The sequence below is a fragment of the Rhinoraja longicauda genome, chromosome 28 (assembly GCF_053455715.1).
Source record: "Rhinoraja longicauda isolate Sanriku21f chromosome 28, sRhiLon1.1, whole genome shotgun sequence".
Lineage (NCBI taxonomy): Eukaryota > Metazoa > Chordata > Chondrichthyes > Rajiformes > Arhynchobatidae > Rhinoraja > Rhinoraja longicauda.
The window spans coordinates 20,225,822-20,245,853 of NC_135980.1; the positions used below are offsets into that span (position 1 = coordinate 20,225,822).

Consider the following 20,032-nt stretch of genomic DNA (forward strand, 5'->3'; position numbering starts at 1 on the left):
TTCTCAAGTTTGTGGAAGACACAACCCTGATTGCACTGATCCAGGATGGGGAAGAATCTGCCTACAGACAGGAAGTGACACAACCGGCATCCTGGTGCCTTCGCAACAACCTGGGGCTCAATGCTCTTAAGACAGTGGAATTGATTGTAGACTTTAGGAGAGTTCCCACTCACCATCAACAACACCACAGTCACATCTGTGGAGTCATTTAAGTTCCTTGGAACCATCATCTCCAGGGATCTTAAATGGATGACCATCGACTCCACAGTCAAAAAGGCACAACAGAGGATGTACTTCCTGTGGCTGCTGAGAAAACACAATCTGCCACAGGCAATGATGGTCCAGTTTTATACTGCCATCATAGAGTCTGTCCTCGCCTTCTCCATCATGGTCTGGTTTGGCTCAGCCAACAAGCATGACATCCGGAGGCTGAAGCGCATCGTTCGATTAGCCGAAAATGTTGTTGGCTGCAACCTTCTCCCCATTGATGAACTGTACACTGCAAGGGCCAGGAAGCGAGCGGGTAAGATCATCTCTGACCCCTCTCACGCTGGCCACAAACTCTTTGAAGCACTTCCCTCTGGAAGGCGACTCCGGACTGTCTAAGCCGCCACAGCCAGACATAAAAACAGCTTTTTTTTCCACAAGCAATAACTCAACTCAACAGCAAAAAGTCTGTAGCCTCCTTTTGCTCTGGTATTTTATTTTATTCTTCACATGTTTAAATTATAATATTTCATTTTTAATTGTCTACTGTATGTCGTGTTGTTACTTGCCAGCAAAGCACCAAGGCAAATTCCTTGCATGTATACACACTTGGCTAATAAAATTTATTCAATTCAATTGCCACCAGATATCACCCTGATCTTACCATCAACTGGATACTGATGCAAAGTACACATTAAGGACCTCACCGACTTCCTCTGGCTCCAAATGTAATGGAATTCTTCCTTTGCTATGAGTGTCCATACCATACCCTTAGCTATCTTCTTGCCCCTAATATTTGCATAAAATGCCTCGGCATTCTCTTTAATTCTATTTGCCAAAGGTACTTCATGGCCCCTTTAGCGCCATTTCCCCACTTCACGTCTTGCTTAAGTTCATTCTTGCTTTCCCTTAAAAGCCTTTGCTGATTTCAGCTTCCTAAACCTTATATACTTTTTCTTTTTCGCTAATCGTACAATATATCTTCTGATCCAAGGTTTCTGAACCTTGCCGTCCTATCATTCTCACATGCTGATCCTGAACTCTGCTCAACTGACCTTTAAAAGATTCCCACGTATTAGTTGTGAATTTGTCTTCAGAAAGCTGCTTCCAATCTATTTTCTGCAATTCCTGGATAATACTGTTGTCATTAGTTTTCCCCAAATTTAGCACTCTTACCTGAAGACCTGCCTTACCCTTATCCATAACCATCATAAAATGTAATGGAATTCTAGTCATTATTTGCAATGTGTACAAAGCCAGGCTTATTCCCAAATATAGAAGAGTTTGGCCATTGATACAATTGAGATGTGCATGTTACTATGAGCCAGACTAATAGGAAACAATTGGTCCAACTTTGGGATATATTGTCATCATGTTCACCCATGAGATCCCTCAATGGAGATAACATGTTTTTAAAATCCGTCAGATTTTTTTATTGCAAAATTAATGAATTGCCTTCTAAAGTTATTTTTTGTCAGAGGTATTTATCAGGTTAAAATGAGCAAAACTCTATATTACTTTAATATCTGACAGGTCAATTTCAGTAGTTTTTCATCATCTAGCATGTGAACACAAAATAGCATGAGTAATATGTGGCACATTACGCTTTTTCATAAAATGAGTTGAATTTAACCCTGGTAGCACTTTATCCATTTAAAGATTTGAACCATTACAAGATTTAACAAAAAATAGCCGTGCTATTTTCTAAACATTTAATTTTGACCTTTCTTTCTGAAACAGCCAAAAATTGTTGCGATCGCCAAGGAAACCCACTCGAAAAATCTCAAAGATTCCTTTTAAAGTTCTTGATGCACCAGAATTACAGGATGACTTTTACTTAAATCTTGTCGACTGGTCGTCTCTAAATGTATTGAGTGTTGGTCTGGGCACCTGCGTGTATCTTTGGAGTGCCTGTACGAGCCAGGTGAGCCTCTAGCTTCCCTACTATCTCCTTGTTCCTGTTTGTGTTCCTCTGCAACTCTCACATTTGGGTATTATGTGATTTAGTTTAGAATGCTGGGCGTGTTCAGCAAGTCAGGCAGTGAATGTGGGAAGAGAAACATTTGACATGTCAGTGACATTTTCTCAGAACTGAACAAGTTTTTAAAGTTGCAGAGCGAGGGGTAGAGAGAATAATTGGAATGGCTGATAAGGTGGGTGGCAGAGCAAGATAGGGTTAGAGAGCATGAAGTGTGATAGGGTGGTGATCCAAAATCTTATATTTCCTTAGTCCTTAAGAGATAGGAGCAGGATTTGGCCTTCGGTTCATGGCTGATCTATTTCCCCCCTCCAACCCATATTCCTATCTTCTTCCCATATCTAATTTCCTTATGCTAGAAAAAATAGATTAATTGGCCTTGAGACTATACCAGCTCTCAGACCAATCACATTCTCCTTCATTCTTCCCTATAACCTATTCTCTTCGAGCTCCAGCCTAATTCACCGACCACCAACCTACACTTGAGCTAATTTATAGAGGCCAATTGACCTCCAAGCCAGCATGTCTTTGAGATGTGGGAGGAAAACACCAGAGGACCTGGGGAAAACTCAGTCATAGGATGACTGTGCAAAAACCATAGAATGTTCCAGAGCTCGACCATGAAACTTTGTTGCTGCAGTGGAGAGGCAGCAGCACTATCTTGCCCCACTGTACTGTTCAGGTGACACCTAAGTGAGAACATAGAAAGAATCTAATTAACCATAATTAATTCTAATTAACCATGAGCGTCACTAGAGGAAGATGTACGAGGAAGTCGAAGAAAAAAGCAAAGAACAAGGTACTGGGGCTTTGAGATGCAACTACTGGAATTGGCTGCAGTCATTTTGTCTTACAGCTACACTGAAGTCTGTTGTGTATTTTAAATCCAATGGACATCTCGGCTCTTAGACAATAATTTTCTAAAGATGCATCAATAATAATGAATAATAGAATATCATTAAATATGGTTTTAATGTCAAATGAATAGATTTGCTATTGTTGCTCAATCCTTTAACAGAGTGAGAGGAAGGAACTGAAAATAGATTATTGGAGGATCTGACAGATAGTAATGGATGGGCAGAAGAGAGTATTGCCAGGGGGGACTCGGACAACAATGGAAAAGTAAGAATGGAATTAATGCGATGTAGCCCTGCTCAGCCAAATAATTCAATATGCTTGACTCAAATATTTCATGACAGGAATAAAATAAAAATGCTACATTGGAATTTTCTTGGAGCAGTGTTAATGATAATGACTTGGTTAGTTGCTACCATCTTCATTATCATTAATTAAAGCAATGACATCTAATTACTTTGAACCTAGAAAATAAAATAAATGCATGCTCCAATTGCCATAATAACATCGTCACAATTGGCAATCATACAACAAGATTGAAAACCTCAACCTGGTGTCAAGCCAACCTTTTTCTCAATGTCAGCAAGACAAAGGAGATAGTGATCGCTTCAGGAAGCGTAGCGGTACACATACCCTGGTACCTGGCATTCACAGCGGCGTAGTATAGTTGAAAGCTTCAGGTTCCTACAAGTACATATCACTGGCAAACTGTCCTGGACCATCAATTACAAGCATTGTCCAAGAAAACGCACCAACGCCTCTACTTCCTTAGAAGGTTAGGAAGTTTGGCATGTCCCCAGCAACTCGCACCTACTTGAACAGATGCGACGTAGAAAGCATTTTTAGGGATGCATCACAGCATGGTTTGGGAACGGCTCCATCCAAGATAACAAAGAAATTGCAGAGAATTGTGGACCAGCCCAGACTCGTAAACCAATCTCCCTTCCATTGACACCACCAGCATAATCAAGGACGAGTCGCACCCCAGTCACTCCCTCTCCCATCAGGCAAGAGGTACAGTAGTGTGAAAACGCATAGCTCCAGATTTTGGGGACAGTTTCTTCACAGTTGTCATCAGGCAACTGAACCATCCTATCAACAACTAGAGGGCAGTCTTGAGCTACAATGTACCTCATTGGAGACCTTTGGACTTTACTGGACTTCATCTTGCACTATATATTCCCTTTATCCTGTATCTACACAGTGAACGATTCGGTTATAATCATGCATTGTCGTTCCACTGACTGGATAGCATGCAACAAAATGCTTTTCACTGTACCTTGGTACAAGTGACAGTAAACGAATCTAAATTAGAATGCAATATAATACATATTGTAATGTACAAACCTAATTCGTTGCAAAATAAAGTTTGCTTACACTCCAGCATCACATACTTTGGGGTGCAAATGAAACTCCAAATTGCTAAAAAAGTTGCATGAAAATGATTCCATCCACACAGTTAGCTGCACACACCTGCACTTGGGGAAACTGCACTTTTATGAGTATTAGAAAGTTCAATTTAATAGTGTTCACTTTTTAGAAAAAATAATTTTCTTTTCATTTTTGGTTTTTAGTGCAAGTTTCAGAAAATGTTGATGCCCAGAATACATTTCTTTTTATAAACAAAAATGTTTGCTTAATTATCGACTGATTTTTCTGCCTTGTAGGTGACCAGACTATGTGACCTTTCTATAGATGGAGATTCTGTGACATCAGTTGGCTGGTCAGAGAGAGTAAGTCTTTCTTCTTATGATTTAAAAAATATGACTAAGTACAGGTTTTATTTAAAGTGACCTTTCATCTTACTTCTATTTTCTTCCTCGTCACTTGTTAATATGTGAAAACATATTTATTTTGCTCGTGTGTTTTAAAACTTTAGTCGTGCACAACTAGTATACATAACTGGTATACATAAAGAAAATATAATAGAAGGAATAAAATGTCAGCCTTAGTAATATCATTTAATGCGAATGAAAAATTTCCAAAGTTCAACATCCATGTCGGGACCACGTAAACTGAGGAGAGCATTTCATTTCAACAATAGCAGTTTGTGTAAGCACTGTGGGTAATGGTCATTCGCCCTTACAGAATTCATAAATCACAAACCACATATTTGAGGTATGGAATAAAATTATCTCTCGTGGAATTAATATGAAAAAGAGCAAATGAGAACATTTACTATTTTTTATCAACTCAATTTTCTGCTGCAAGCACAGATTCTGCCTTGCAGAAAATCGTAATGCGGGCTGTTTCTAAGATCACAAACACACTCAAGCCCTCTGTAACGTGAGGCTGGGGGAGGGGGGTTCATGTCAAGTCAACTTATTTGTATAACTAAAACATACAACTCGAAAATTTGGTTTATGACATCATATACATGAATTAACCACCATATTTCCCTCCTTTGCAATGGTGACTACTTTGTAAATATTGAAGAAACTGAGACTTCGTAGCAGTCCCCTCAATTTGTGAGAGCCCACAAATAAACGTATATTTGTTCTTTAAACTTTGGACAAAACAAGTTTTGTTTATGCTGAGGTTGGTGGAAGGAGCCTGATTTAACAAAATGGGGGTGATTTTTAAAACAATTATTTATGTTCCAGCACAGTAGATCACAAAAACCTGGAACAAACTGTGCATTGTGTGCTAAATTATTTGCTGTTTATTGTGGCAGTTGTTTGTTATGGAGCCAGATTTGCAATGCCATAACTATTTTATCATGTGTTCATCGTGGGAGCACTTCTCTGTTTCAGGCATTCGTACATTATCTGGATCTAACTTGAGTTACTCTTTGTGGTAAAAGAGGAGTGTCTGTTTCAAATATTTCGTGGTTTTTATAAACTCAAATACTGAGAATCTACCTCGGTAATAGACAATAGGTGCAGGAATAGGCCATTCGGTCCTTCAAGCCAGCACTGCCATTCAATGTGATCATGGCTGACCTTTCACAATCAGTACCCTGTTCCTGCCTTCTCCCCATACCCCCTGACTCTGTTATCATTAAGAGCTCTATCTAGCTCTCTCTTGAAAGCATCCAGAGAATTGGCCTCCACTGCCTTCTGAGGCAGAGAATTCCACCGATTTACAACTCTCTGACTGAAAAGGGTTTTCCTCATCTCTGTTCTAAATGGCCTACCTCTTATTCTTAAACTGTGGTCCCTGGTTCTGGACTTCCCCTAACATTGGGAACATGTTTCCTGCCTCTAGTGTGTCCAATCCCTTAATCTTATGTTTCAATAAGATCCCCTCTCATCCTTCTAAATTCCAGTGTATACAAGTCTAGTCGCTCCAGTCTTTCAACATATGACAGTCATGCCATTCTGGGAATTAACCTAGTGAACCTACGCTGCACTCCCTCAATAGCAAGAATGTCCTTCCTCAAATTTGGAGACCAAAACTGCACACAGTACTCCAGGTGTGGTCTCACTAGGGCCCTGTACAACTGCAGAAGGACCTCTTTGCTCCTATACTCAACTCCTCTTGTCATAAAGGACAACATGCCATTAGCTTTCTTCACTGCTTGCTGTAGCTGCATGCTTACTTTAAGTGACTGATGAACAAGGACACCCATATCTCTTTGTACTTCCCCATTTCCTAACTTGACACCATTCCGATAAACTGCCTTCCTGTTCTTTCCACCAAAGTGGATAACCTCATTTATCCATATTAAACTGCATCTGCCCACTTACACAACCTGTCCAATTCACCCTGCATCCTCATAGCATCCTCCTCACAGTTCACTCTGCCACCCAGCTTTGTGTCATCTGCAAATTTGCTAATGTTACTTTTAATCCCTTCATCTGTCATTAATGTATATTTTAAATAGCTGCGGTCCCAGCACCGAGCCTTGCGGTACCCCACTAGTCACTACCTGCCATTCTGAAAGGGTCCCGTTAATCCCTACTCTTTGTTCCCTGTCTGCCAACCAATTTTCTATCCATATAATTTTAGAAAATTGACATAAATGTTATTCTGGCATTTCGATTATTCCTTTTTTAAGGAATTGGTCTTTTAAAAGGACAAATTAATAACAATGTGCTGATCTAATATTCAGTCATTGAAATAGCAATAATGATCTTCCAGTTTCAAATAATAACTGAAGAGGCTCTTAGAATTGTAATTATTTAATTTAATCTAGGGAAACTTGGTAGCGGTTGGAACACACAAAGGATACGTGCAAATTTGGGATGCAGCTGCAGGGAAGAAATTATCCACACTTGAAGGTCACTCTGCCAGAGTGGGTAAGTTGTTCCATTTAAGTTTATAGAAAACTTAATTGACAAAAACTACGATTGATCAGGAGATTGTTTGCAAATCTGCCACAACATTTTAGAAGGCAAACCTGCAGGTTAGAATTTAATTGTCTGTTTCGGTACATATGACAATTCAACACTTGCTTCTCTCTTGATTCTTGTTCATCAAACAAATAAACACAGTGTAGGTATGAAAGAAGGGAAATAAACTTAACTCATCTATTTAGCATTGTATTTATTTTGTATATTTCTCTAAAGGGCTTGTCAGTGGCTAAATCTGACACATTTAAGATTAAATCGTAATTTTCATTGTAAATTCATTTCAGTACTTCAAAATAATTCCTAACCATATCTCTGCTCACATTTTCTGCTACCATTGCTGTTTTCCATCAACTCATTGTTCTGGTTTTCTGTGCACTTGGTATGTGCTCCTCCAGCTGCACAAATATCAATCAAATTCCCTTCCCAAGCCACAATTTAATGCCCCACATGTGAGAGACTTGTGGTTTCTTGCTCTAAAACGTATTTAATTAAAAAAAGTAATTAAAAATGATTGCAAAAAGGCTATTTAAAATAAAAAACAGCAATTAAATTTGTGAATAAGAACCAGCAGTGGTACTAACAAAGTCTGAATCATCTACAGTTTTATATGGGCTTGGATCTGATCATTTTTGACAATGGTACCTCATTGAAACAAGTTAATTACAAAAAAAATAGGGTAACCCCTCAGGTCATGAAGATTTATTAATTTTTCAAAACAAAAATGAAATGTAAATTTCAATAACTGATCATTTGTCCACCACAACAATTTATTCATTGGTGTTCACAAGTAGATGTGCCAAGACCTCAGATGCAAGGTTTCAAAATGAATGACAGGAGAGCAATTTAAATTCAATTATTGGATAAATATAAGTGTGGCACCAACAAATATCAAGAATCTTAATGCCATCTAAGTAAAATCCTGATTAATCTAACTACTTCTCACTACTTTAAGCATTCACTCCTTTCAATGGGGCCAAATACAAGATGCACTGCAACAACTTGCCACGGCATATTCTACAGCACCTGTCCACATCTGCAGCCTCTGTCACCAGAAGCCCAGAGGCACAATGTATCTGGGAAACCATCTTGCAGATTCCCTTTGCAGTTGCATGCCATCCTGACCTGCAGGTTTACCACTGAATTGAAGCTACATCATGATGTAAGGATATGTACGTAACTGTTCTGGGAGTATCTTCATATGAATCGCATTGCTTCAAGAATGGCTCACCATCATCTTTTTAAAGATAATTAGGAAAGGGCATTATATAACAGACTTGCCAGGATGCCCACATTTGGTAATTATTTAATCAAAAACGGTAAACTGGTTAACACGTGGGCAAGGAATTACAGATGTTAATTAACATACTCTATAGAGAATACATTTTTATCAGGGTGTTGTCAAACTAATTTTTTTTTCCGATCAAATCAAAATTAATTTCTGCATAAGACGATCAGTATGTTGTGTCAGGAGGCGCACACATTTTTGGCATCACAGGTAATTTATTTCAAGCTTTTTGTGCTCTAGGAGCGCTAGCCTGGAATGCTGATCAGCTGTCGTCGGGAAGCAGGGATCGTCTTATTCTCCAGAGAGACATCCGCACCCCACCCCTGCAATCTGAGCGGCGACTGCAGGGGCACAGGCAGGAGGTTTGTGGTTTAAAGTGGTCAACGGATCACCAGCTCCTGGCTTCTGGAGGAAATGACAACAAGGTAATAAAATCTATAACACAAAGTATTGCAAAAGACTGACTTTAGCTAAGCTAAGTTGGGTGGGCTGTAGAATCTTGTCTGGCCCAGCAACCATACATGAGTTTGTTGTTGGTGCAAAAAGGGACACTGGAAAAAATTTCCTTGGCTGTATTCCTTTCACTGATGGTCTACTGCATTTGCTTCTGCAACACTGTCCAGTACTCTCTTCCAGCTTTCTTCCACCCCCCCCCAACCACAATCAGTCTGAAGAAGGGTCCAGACCTGAAACATCATCTATTCATGTTTTCTAGAGTTGCTGCCTGACCCGCTGAGTTACTCCAGCACTTTGCGTATTTTTTACGCTAATGGATCACATACATGGATGAAATGGTGTGGAACAGCCATTAGATTTTGAAGCAAAATTGTCATGAGGCTCATGGTGGTTCAGATCGCATTGTTTCAGTGTTGTGTGTGGTCTTGTTAGCTGATGTCAAACTGGACTCTAGCTGCCTTCATGATTACATTAAGAGTATGTTAAACTCGGGACTCAGGAAAAAAACTAATTACTTTGAAGAAAAAAATCTGTCCTGCACTTAAGTTTTCAGAATATTATTGGTCTGTGCCGTTTCTGTAAATCTCTTGTGCTCCTGAAAGAATAACTAATTGACTTTTGAAGATATGTTTTACAAAGATGGGTTTTGTAATGTAGAAGAAAAATTAATTTGATCTTGTGTATTATAAAAAGATTATATGCATCTTTTTCTAAACCATATCTCTCTATCTTTGGTTAGCTTCTAGTATGGAACAACTCCAGTTCAGGTCCAGTACAGCAGTATACAGAGCATCTTGCAGCTGTGAAAGCCATTGCCTGGTCTCCCCATCAACACGGTCTCCTTGCATCAGGTGGTGGAACTGCAGACCGGTGCATTCGATTCTGGAATACCCTGACCTCTCAGCCTCTGCAGTGTATAGATACAGGTTCCCAGGTGTGCAACCTTGCCTGGTCCAAACATGCCAATGAACTAGTAAGTACAAAGTGTTTTATTTGCATTTTTATGTCTCTGTTTTGGTTAAAGTGAACCGATTAGACTGCTTCAAAATGCCAACAGTCCTTGTAGAAAAAGCCTGCTGTTGTCTGATTTACCTATCTCGGAATCCACTCCTGCACCAGTATGGTAGACTCTCACACTCTTTCCACCCACCTGGTTTGCCATATGTTATGTAATGATTAATATAGCTCTTACTGGTGATGTGCACATTCATAAAAAAGACTACAATTGCTTTGTTAATTGATTTTATGTACTTCTAACATTTCACTAAATCATCATTGAATATTGCTTTTTAAAAATTGGGTTTTTGATTTAATACCAGAATTAACCAGTCATTCACTGGGACTTCCAAGAACAATTAGCTTGAGGGGAAAATGATCTATTTCCAGAACACAGTTTTGTGTGTTTTTATTGCATTGAAGAGAGGATATGAATTGTAGAATTCTCATATAATTTTGCCGATATTTTGGATTTCTGTAAGATTGATTGAACCACATTTTTATTCAAATGTCTTACAATTTAATTATTTAAGCATGTTCTTTAGTAAAGTGATTCTTTTAATTTCCTTAGGTGAGTACTCATGGATATTCGCAAAATCAAATTCTAGTGTGGAAGTATCCATCATTGACACAAGTAGCCAAATTGACTGGTCATTCATACAGAGTGCTGTACTTGGTGAGTTGTTTCATTATCTTTACATCCATTACATGTCACACAAGTACTGAAACTCTACAACAAACTCTACAACAAACTCCACTCATCCAGCCCTGCAACCTACAAACCTGCTTGCTCTTTTCAGCAACAGAAAATGGTTCTTGCATTTTGCTTGTGTTGCAATTTGTTATAGCAGCCTTGACTATAATTTTTAATCTTCATTTTGGGCACTGGATGATGGAAGATCAGTTGCACATCCTGGGCAGTAAATTCAGGGTCCAGATCCACACTGCCAACTTACTGCACGACAATCAGTTTCACATTGGACTTGTATTCTATAAGGTTTATAAACTATCCTACAACAGTCTGAAAAAGGTCCCCATCCGAACTGTGGCTTATCCATTCCTTCCTCAGATGCTGCCTGATCTGCTGAGTTTCTCCAGCACTTTGTTTTTTATTAAAGATTCCAGCATCTGCAGTCTCTTATGCCTCTATCCTACAACTAAATGTTTCCCACACAATATGTGTAGGAATATAACTGCAGATGCTGGAACAAATCGAAGGTATCACAAAATGCTGGAGTAACTCAGCAGCATCTAGGAGAGAGGGAATGGGTGATGTTTCGGGTTGAGACCCTTCCTCAAACTGATGTCAGGGGGGCGGGACAAAGAAAAGATATAGATGGAGACAGGAAGACGGAGGGAGAACTGGAAAGGGGGAGGGGAAGAGGGACAGAGGAACTATCTAAAGTTAGAGAAGTCAATGTTCATACCGCTGGGCTGCAAGCTGCCCAAGCGAAATATGAGGTGCTATTCCTCCAATTTCCGGTGGGCCTCACTAAGGCACTGGAGGAGGCCCATGACAAAGGTCAGAGTGGTAGGGGGAGTTGAAGTGCTAAGCCACCGGGAGATCAGGTTGGTTAAGGCGGACTGTGCGAAGGTGTTGAGCGAAATGATCGCCGAGCCTGCGTTTGGTAAACCCATATTCCCACATAATATGGGTCATAATGTGCCTGTGTTTTATAAAAAGATATGGCCACAACTAAACTGGCTCCCTTTTTGCCACATTTGCCATTTTATCAAGATTTTATGACATTTATTATGTTATGTAGCAAAATCACAAACCTTAAAGACATATTTTTATGCACTTATACTGCAACATCAATTTTACGAGCATTGAGATTATCTTTTTATCAATATTTTACTCGCCTCTTGAGTAATTCAAAACTGTAATCCTATAATTGGCATCACTCACTGATTAATCAGTGTGATGAGTAGATGATACTAAGCAGTTGAGAGCTGGAGAAAAAACGAATTAACCACAGTTTAAGGGAAACCTGGAACAAATATTACTTTTCCAATAATCTTGGTGCAGTTAACACGTTGTAGCTCAGAGCTAAGCAGTACTCTGCACAATTTCCAGCAACAACATCTTCACATTCCTGTAGACTGCTATGGTTGCATCTCCACTTTGTGCAAGGTGCTCACATCCACAACAAGACCTAAGTGGTCTAAAAAATATTAGATCATCAGGAGTTGATGTCCAGATCAAGGATAAATACAACCGGGCCAACCAAAGATCATACAGACAAAAGGAAAAGCAGCTGCTGGAATCTGGAGCAAAACACAAATTAAACTAGACGAACTCAGCGGGTCAGGGAGCATCTGTAGAGAGAATTGATAGGTGATGTTTCAAGTTGGAACTCTTATTTGGACTCCAAAGATCGTAACCAGTACTAAACATCACACATACAGGCAGTTCAGCAACAATCTGTGTTTTCTTTCATCAAAATGGATATAAGACGATTGATGAATTGAGGAATGTTTTTTTAAGTGGAAAACCACTTAAACTAGCGAACCACTTAAGTTACTTCGAACGTTGACGTGTGTAAAATAAAGTTGTCGTGGGGGAGGGGGGGAGAAGAAGTCTAGGATATGTAACGGAAGATTATACACAAAATGCTGGAGTAACTCAGCGGGACAGGAATGGGTGACATTTTGGGTCGAGACCCTTCAGACTGATGTCAGGGGAGAGGGAGATGCAGAGATAAGGATAAGGTGCGAAAATAGGACAAAGGGAATGAAGGTCAAGGAAAATGTAGAATACATCATGTAACCTACAGCCATTGCTATTTTTAGCTCGCAATGACAACAATTATTTTAAATATTTCAAAATACCTTTTATCTTTGAAAATTCAGTGGGAGAAATAACTTTGTTATAATGAATCTGAAACTCTTTTTCACATTTTTATAACAAGTTCTTAGGAATGCAACTAGTGCATTGTAGCAGAGCTACCTGTACTATCTATACAAGCGCAGGTGATGATTACGGGATGCATTTTTCCATTGCATAACCCGGTCAAGCCACCCCATTCAACTATATCAGATGATGTCTGGAGAGCTGCATCTTGGCACAGCTGACAATAATAATAATAATAAAACCATTTTAAGTGCTATAGAAGGTAGAAATTATTGGATCTGTGTACTAGAATTGATGGTCTTCAAAAACAATCTGACATGCTTCTCATGAGTATATACAATGCCCATCCCCAACCTGATTCAAAGTCAAACAATCTGCCTCTGGCTGACCCACACTGCAGAACAAATAAGTTTGGATCTGTACATTCTTCTGACAAACAATCTCTGGGGAGATATCTCAAAAAATATAAATGTGTGTAGGGTCTAAATAAAAATGTGACTATAAACTTCTAAAGATAAGAATGAAAATTATTTTTGCCCGTCTCTCCAATAATGCAGGTTAAGCAATCTCCCATTAGCACTTTCCTGGGAAGATCTAATCCTAGAACAGAACTGATCCACAGGCCCTTCCACCCACAATATCTATGCTGAACAGGATGCTGTTAAACTAACCTCCTTTGCCTGCACATGATCCCTATCCCTCCATTCCCTGCATATCATTGTGCCTATGTAAAAGCCTCTTAAATGTTACCATAGTATCTGCCCCCACCACCACTCCAGGCACCCACCACTCTGTGTAAAAATAAACTTGCCCCGCACAACTCATAAAATGTAGACAAATGAAAGGCAGTTAATAAAAATTAAAAAAATTGTTGAAACCAATGTTACTGTGTTTTTAGTACCTGCAAAAGGAATGTGTAATTCTGCATAAACTAAATTTGTCTTTTTAATCTGTAGGCCATGTCCCCAGATGGAGAAGCCATTGTCACTGGTGCTGGAGATGAAACGCTCCGATTCTGGAATGTTTTTAGTAAAACTCGTTCAACTAAGGTATGTGGTGCTACAGATAGCTGTGGTGATTTTAGGCCAGTTCCTGCTGATGACAAAGTGGGGATTCCCTAGAAAAACTACTATGTCAGTGTGTTCTGCACTATAGTGCAGAAGAATGGAATCTGCTGGAGATTGGATGTATTTCCCATGTTACTGAACTTAGCACTGACCTTCCCAGTTATTTGAAAGTTCCCAAACTGACTGTTCACTGAGTGATGTCTGCTGTGCTCCCAATCCATTCACCAGGACACACGTTACCATGTCCATGATGTTAACGTTGGTGATTACTTTGGTAGTTCTTTACCATTGTCAGCACTGAAGCTAGTGAATAGATGTGTCTATAAAACGCCATATTATTTTTGATGGCATATATGCCAAGATCAATTCAATCAGCCATGTTGTAGTTGGGCACTTCTCAATTGATTTCAGACTGGGCAGGCAAAGTGGGGTCTTAATGACAAATGGCTTGTGGATAAACAAATCGTGTCCAGCATCACTGAATCAAATATTTTTGCTATCTTTGTTGACCAAATGTTTTTCATGCAGATGGCAATAGTTCTCAAAATTACGATGTGTGGGTTTGTAGGTTAATTGGCTTCTGTGAATTGCTCCTAATCATATCATATCATATATATACAGCGCGGAAACAGGCCTTTTCGGCCCACCAAGTCCGCGCCGCCCAGTGATCCCCGTACATTAACACTATCCTACACCCACTAGGGACAATTTTTACATTTACCCAGCCAATTAACCTACATACCTGTACGTCTTTGGAGTGTGGGAGGAAACCGAAGATCTCGGGGAAAACCCACGCAGGTCACGGGGAGAACGTACAAACTCCTTACAGTGCAGCACCCGTGGTCAGGATCGAACCTGAGTCTTGTGTTGGGAGTGAATGAGTGTGTTGGGAGTGAATGAGTAAGTGGGATAACATGTTAATCAATGGTCGGCATGGACTCGGTGGGCCAAATGACCTGTTTCCATGCTGAAGCTCTCTAAAACTCAACTCTCTAAAACAATTTTTAAAAAGGAATGCAAACATTTGGTAAAGGCCGATATTTAGGTTTATTATTGTCACGTGTACCGTGATATTGTGAAAGGCTTTGTTTTGCATGCTATTGGATTTTCAAAAGACCCATATATCTTGGGTTTACAGACTAATAAACATAGTGGAGCATGAATAACAACTCCTGGGAAAAGGGGAATTGTTTTTACGAACATGGAAACAATTTTTGTATTTATTTGCAGGAGTCCATATCTGTGCTAAATCTTTTTACGAGGATACGATGAGATTTGAGGAATAATGTTAAATGGGGGAGATGGCAACCGTCCCATAAATATACAAGAAATTGTTTCATCATGCTGGTACTGATTTTTTTCATGTGGATGGATCTCAGAGGACTTTTTGAAGGATCTTGCTGCTCATTCCAAACAACTCGAATTTAAAAAAATATGTTTGCAATTATGTTTGTTTACAAAGAACTGTTTGAAAAGACTGCCAAAGGTCTTGAATTAGGTCTAGTTATGTGCTACCTTCGAATTTTCTTTGTACAGTTTATATAAAAAGCCAGCTAATTTTCACTGTCAGATTAAAAAAAAGTGATGTGGATAACATTTTATTTAGTGTTAATTGTAAATATTTGGTTGATGTAGGAAATGTACATTAAATATCGCTCTGTAGAAATGCCGTGAAAATGCTAATCAAAGCTTGATTATGGTGATAAGCATAATGCTTAAATCGGAATAGTGGACTTTCCTGTGTGCCTACATATATATATAATATATATAGAAACTATTGCAGAGATTTTCAAAATATTAAGCAGGAAGAATACTTCTATTAAGTATTTTGTTATTAAAAATTCTGGCTACTGAAGATTAACATCATGTTGAATTACACAAAATAATCATATTTTAAATTAATAATTGGCTAAAATTCTAATACTGGTTATAAGCATTAATTGAAGCATAAACCTGAAAATTTGCAGGAGGATTAAAGGGTCTTTCTGCTTATAATGTTGAAAATACTTTTGTCTAAAACTCTACAAATACAGATGGGAAAGCACTTGAATTTTTTAAACCTTGTCAGTGGCGACCATTGCTAAAACTGTTGATGTTTGTACATTTTTCTTTATGCCATCTGTGATCTTTTATTCCACTGTAAAACTCCTCTCGCTATTCTGTAATAGCAAGTGAATGAACCTTCTGGCGCGCAATGGAAACGAGTAAAGATGTTGAAAATCTTAAAATTGGTGTTACACTATGACTAAATTGTAAAATCAGTAAGATGACGTGACAAGTTTACTCGTGTACAAGTCTTCGCTAACACTTTTCAAAACTGGAATTGTACAGTTACAGGTTAATAGAAACAGGAAAAATCCAAAACTATTACAATGTTGTGGATTGCTTTCATTTAATTTTTATAAGAAAAAAAATAATCGGCCATTTTTGTATACCTGGGAACCTGAAATTTGGATGGGTCCTGTAAATAACTTTGGTTCCAAAAGATCATGTAAGAAGGCAAAAGAATTGAAAATATGAGCTGAAGTCAAGCATATTGGCCTTCTAATCAGCTTTGTGAATCTATCCACTTTCCAGCCCATTCCCGACCCCCCCACCCCCCCATCTCTTGATTCACTCGGTCTAGAACTATGCTCAATTATTGAGTACCAACAGCCATTGCACATAAAGAATGTACAAATACTCAACCTTCCTCAAATATATTTTTTCTTAACCCCCTGGTCCTCTGACCATTGGCTGAGATGATCCACAGAGAACACACCCTATCTGTAACTTGTTGTATCCTTTGACAGCTGCTATTGCAGTTTGCAACTCCAATTCTTGTGTCGTCTGTAAATTTACTAACCAGCTCATCTATATTTTTGCCCTACAAATCACAAACAGCAGAGGTCCCAGCACTGATCCCTATGGAACTTACTAGTTACAGACCTCCAGTCAGAATACCACCCTACCACCACGACCCTTGGTTTTCTATGGGTAATTCAGTTTAAGTCCCTGTGGATCCCATGCATCATAAACTCGGCCTTAAGAGTCGGCCTCTTAAGGCTGAAGGACCTTGTAAAATACCTTAAAGTCCATGTAGACAACATCAACTGCCCTAGTAATATCACTCACTTTTATCATTGCCTCAAAATGTTTGTAAGATTCCACACACAGCAACACTGCTTCTCCCTAATTAGCTCATTTTTTAACTATGAATAAATTCTATCTCGAAGAACCTTCTCCAAAGCTGCCCTACCACAGATGTGATGATTCCCAGCCTATAATTTCCTGGATTATCCCTATTTTTCCTGTTAAATAAAGGAACATCATTGTCTACTTTCTAGTCCTCCAGGATCATGCCTGTGGATAGAGAGGATGCAAAGATTTGTCAAGGTCCCAGCAATCTCCTCACTTGCTTCATGGATCCCATCAGGCCCTAGGGATTAACCACCTAAATGCTCTTTAAGAGACCCAACATCACCTCCTTGATGTCAAAGTATCTTGGCACATTAGAGTGATCTTAGCATTCTCCATGTCCTTCCCCTTGGTGAATACCAATGCAAAAGTAATGGCCTACAACCATTAACTCCAAGCATACATTTTTCTCCTTTAACCTTGAGTGGTTCCACCCTCTCCCTATTTACACTTGTCTTTTATTATATGTATACCATGCCTTGGGATTCTCTTTAATCCAACTTGCCAATTACATTTCATAGCACCCTCCTAATTCCCCGCTTGAGTTTTTTCCTGCTTTCTTTATATTCTTCAAAGGCCCTGTCTGATTTCATCTTTCTAAACCTTTCATATGCTTCCTTTCACATTTTGACCAAATTTACGACCCCTCTCATCATCCAAGGTTCCATTACTCTGCCAATCCTCCCTGTCCCCCCTCTCCCTATTGCAACATGCCAGCCCTGAACTTTGATCAGGTAGTCTTTAAACAACTCCGCATGTCAGAGACGGACTTGCCCAATTACAGCTCCTCCCAATTTACACCTGAGGTGTGAAATTTCTTTATTCAGTGGATTACATTTTTTTTTTTTTTTTACACTAATGCTTGCCCATGTTCACATATTTAACATGAAACATTTGGACACAGAATTGCTCTATTCAGCCGGGAAGGGGAAATTGAGGTAAAAGTCCTGTCATAAACCTGTGAGTGGTATGAGAAGGGCAAATACCCCATTGTATGTTAAAAAGTAAGATGTTGATGGAAATATAATTTGCAGTCAATAACTTTCTGTCTTAAGTCTGGAATCTACTGTATAATATGAATGAGGATAAAGATTTCTTCAGGACAGAATTAGCACTCTTGGAAGCTGAATCTGAAGAAGGGTCCTGACCCGAAACGTCACCTATCCATGTTCTCCAGAGATGTTGCCTGACGCGCCGAGTTACAATTTTTTGTAAACCAGCATCTACAGTTCCTTGTTTCCAACTATCATTTGAGGAGCAGTTTTAAAATATAACTAATGTAAGTAATTATTTTATTAAGTGATCACTTTTTCCAGCCATTTAGGCACTTGACCCTAGGTCCAATGATATTCAATATTTGCTACAGAATCATTTGCCGATCTTCAGGTGGCTGAGCGTTTTTCTCCTCTTGTTTCAGGACCACATTCTCCTCTTTCCTCTAAAAATGAAGAAGACTGGATATTCAGAATGTGGGAAGGAGTTCAAATCCATCCTGTGTCACAGCTGTACTTGCCCACCTCTTCATCTAGACCTCACTCAATTTAAGTGAGAGGAGGAATCTTTAAATTTGCACAGATTATAAATCGGGAATCTACCATTATCCATAATATGAATGAGGTTAAAGGTGGAGTTCACTTCAAGACTGAAATGAACACTCTTGGAACCTGGAATACATGTAGTTATTTGTATTTTGCATTTTGATTTGTTTCAATATATCAAAGTAAATTCCATGTCGCATCTAATTTCTGTATGTTTAGTTTTGAGAAATCAAAAAATGGAAATTGTAGTGAATATGCTATCAACTTGACCACTTAATTTGAAAGGATAAAGGTGTATTTTGTATTTTTTTTAATTTAAGATTAGAGATGCCAGTGTTGAGGAAATGTGAGGGTGTGGGGATAAGCGAAATATAAAATCTTATTCAGGTTTTAACTCCCATCTTAACAGAGTGCTGTCTGTTCAAGTTAAATGTAATGTATACAGGTGAATAAACCACACATACAATTTCTAATGTACTCCTGTTATGACAGTTTGTAGGGTGGAAATTCGCCCCTTAACACGATTCACAAAACTCTGCCAAAAAAGTTGAGATACGGAATAAACATTTGCTCTTACAGAATTAATGTGAGAAAAATTAACATTAAACAAACAATGTGAAAACAAACAACTTTTGTCATGGGCAAAACACAATGTGGTGGAGGAACTCAACGGGTCCGGCAGTGTATGTGGACGGAATGGATTAGGTTATGTTTTGGGTTACAAGCGTTTTTCAAACAGACGGAAGGGTCCTGACCAGAAACATCACCTTTCCATTCCCTCCATGGATGCTGCCTGACCCACTGAGTTCGCCCAGCACTGTTTTGCTCAAGTTTCCCTTACTTATGTCAAAGGTTGGTATTATGGAAATCACAATACAGACTATTTTCTTGGAGCACAACTACTCCATAACATGAGGGTGCACTGTAGTATGGATTCATAAGGTAGTACTCAGGCCATCATAACAAGGGATAACTTGGTGACTTTCAATAGACAATAGACAATAGGTGCAGGAGTAGGCCATTCAGCCCTTCGAGCCAGCACCGCCATTCAATGCGATCATGGCTGATCACTCTCAATCAGTACCCCGTTCCTGCCTTCTCCCCATACCCCCTCACTCCGCTATCCTTAAGAGCTCTATCCAGCTCTCTCTTGAAAGCATCCAACGAACTGGCCTCCACTGCCTTCTGAGGCAGAGAATTCCACACCTTCACCACTCTCTGACTGAAAAAGTTCTTCCTCATCTCCGTTCTAAATGGCCTACCCCTTATTCTTAAACTGTGGCCCCTTGTTCTGGACTCCCAACATTGGGAACATGTTTCCTGC

The 20,032-nt window shown here is 39.2% G+C and overlaps 1 protein-coding gene across 3 annotated transcripts in view; it reads left to right on the forward strand.

The window, feature by feature from the left end:
- fzr1a (fizzy/cell division cycle 20 related 1a) overlaps positions 1 to 19,191 on the forward strand; it is a 31,965-nt gene extending 12,774 nt beyond the window's left edge. For all 3 annotated transcript variants that reach the window (XM_078424136.1, XM_078424137.1, XM_078424138.1), the window contains exons 7-15: positions 1,948 to 2,131; positions 4,708 to 4,773; positions 7,179 to 7,281; positions 8,861 to 9,045; positions 9,816 to 10,049; positions 10,644 to 10,748; positions 13,883 to 13,975; positions 15,224 to 18,449; positions 18,588 to 19,191. In XM_078424136.1, coding sequence (XP_078280262.1) covers positions 1,948 to 2,131; positions 4,708 to 4,773; positions 7,179 to 7,281; positions 8,861 to 9,045; positions 9,816 to 10,049; positions 10,644 to 10,748; positions 13,883 to 13,975; positions 15,224 to 15,265 — 1,012 coding nt within the window. In that variant the 3' untranslated portion in view covers positions 15,266 to 18,449; positions 18,588 to 19,191. The remainder of the gene's footprint in view (positions 1 to 1,947; positions 2,132 to 4,707; positions 4,774 to 7,178; positions 7,282 to 8,860; positions 9,046 to 9,815; positions 10,050 to 10,643; positions 10,749 to 13,882; positions 13,976 to 15,223; positions 18,450 to 18,587) is intronic.
- The last annotated feature ends 841 nt before the right edge of the window (positions 19,192 to 20,032 follow it).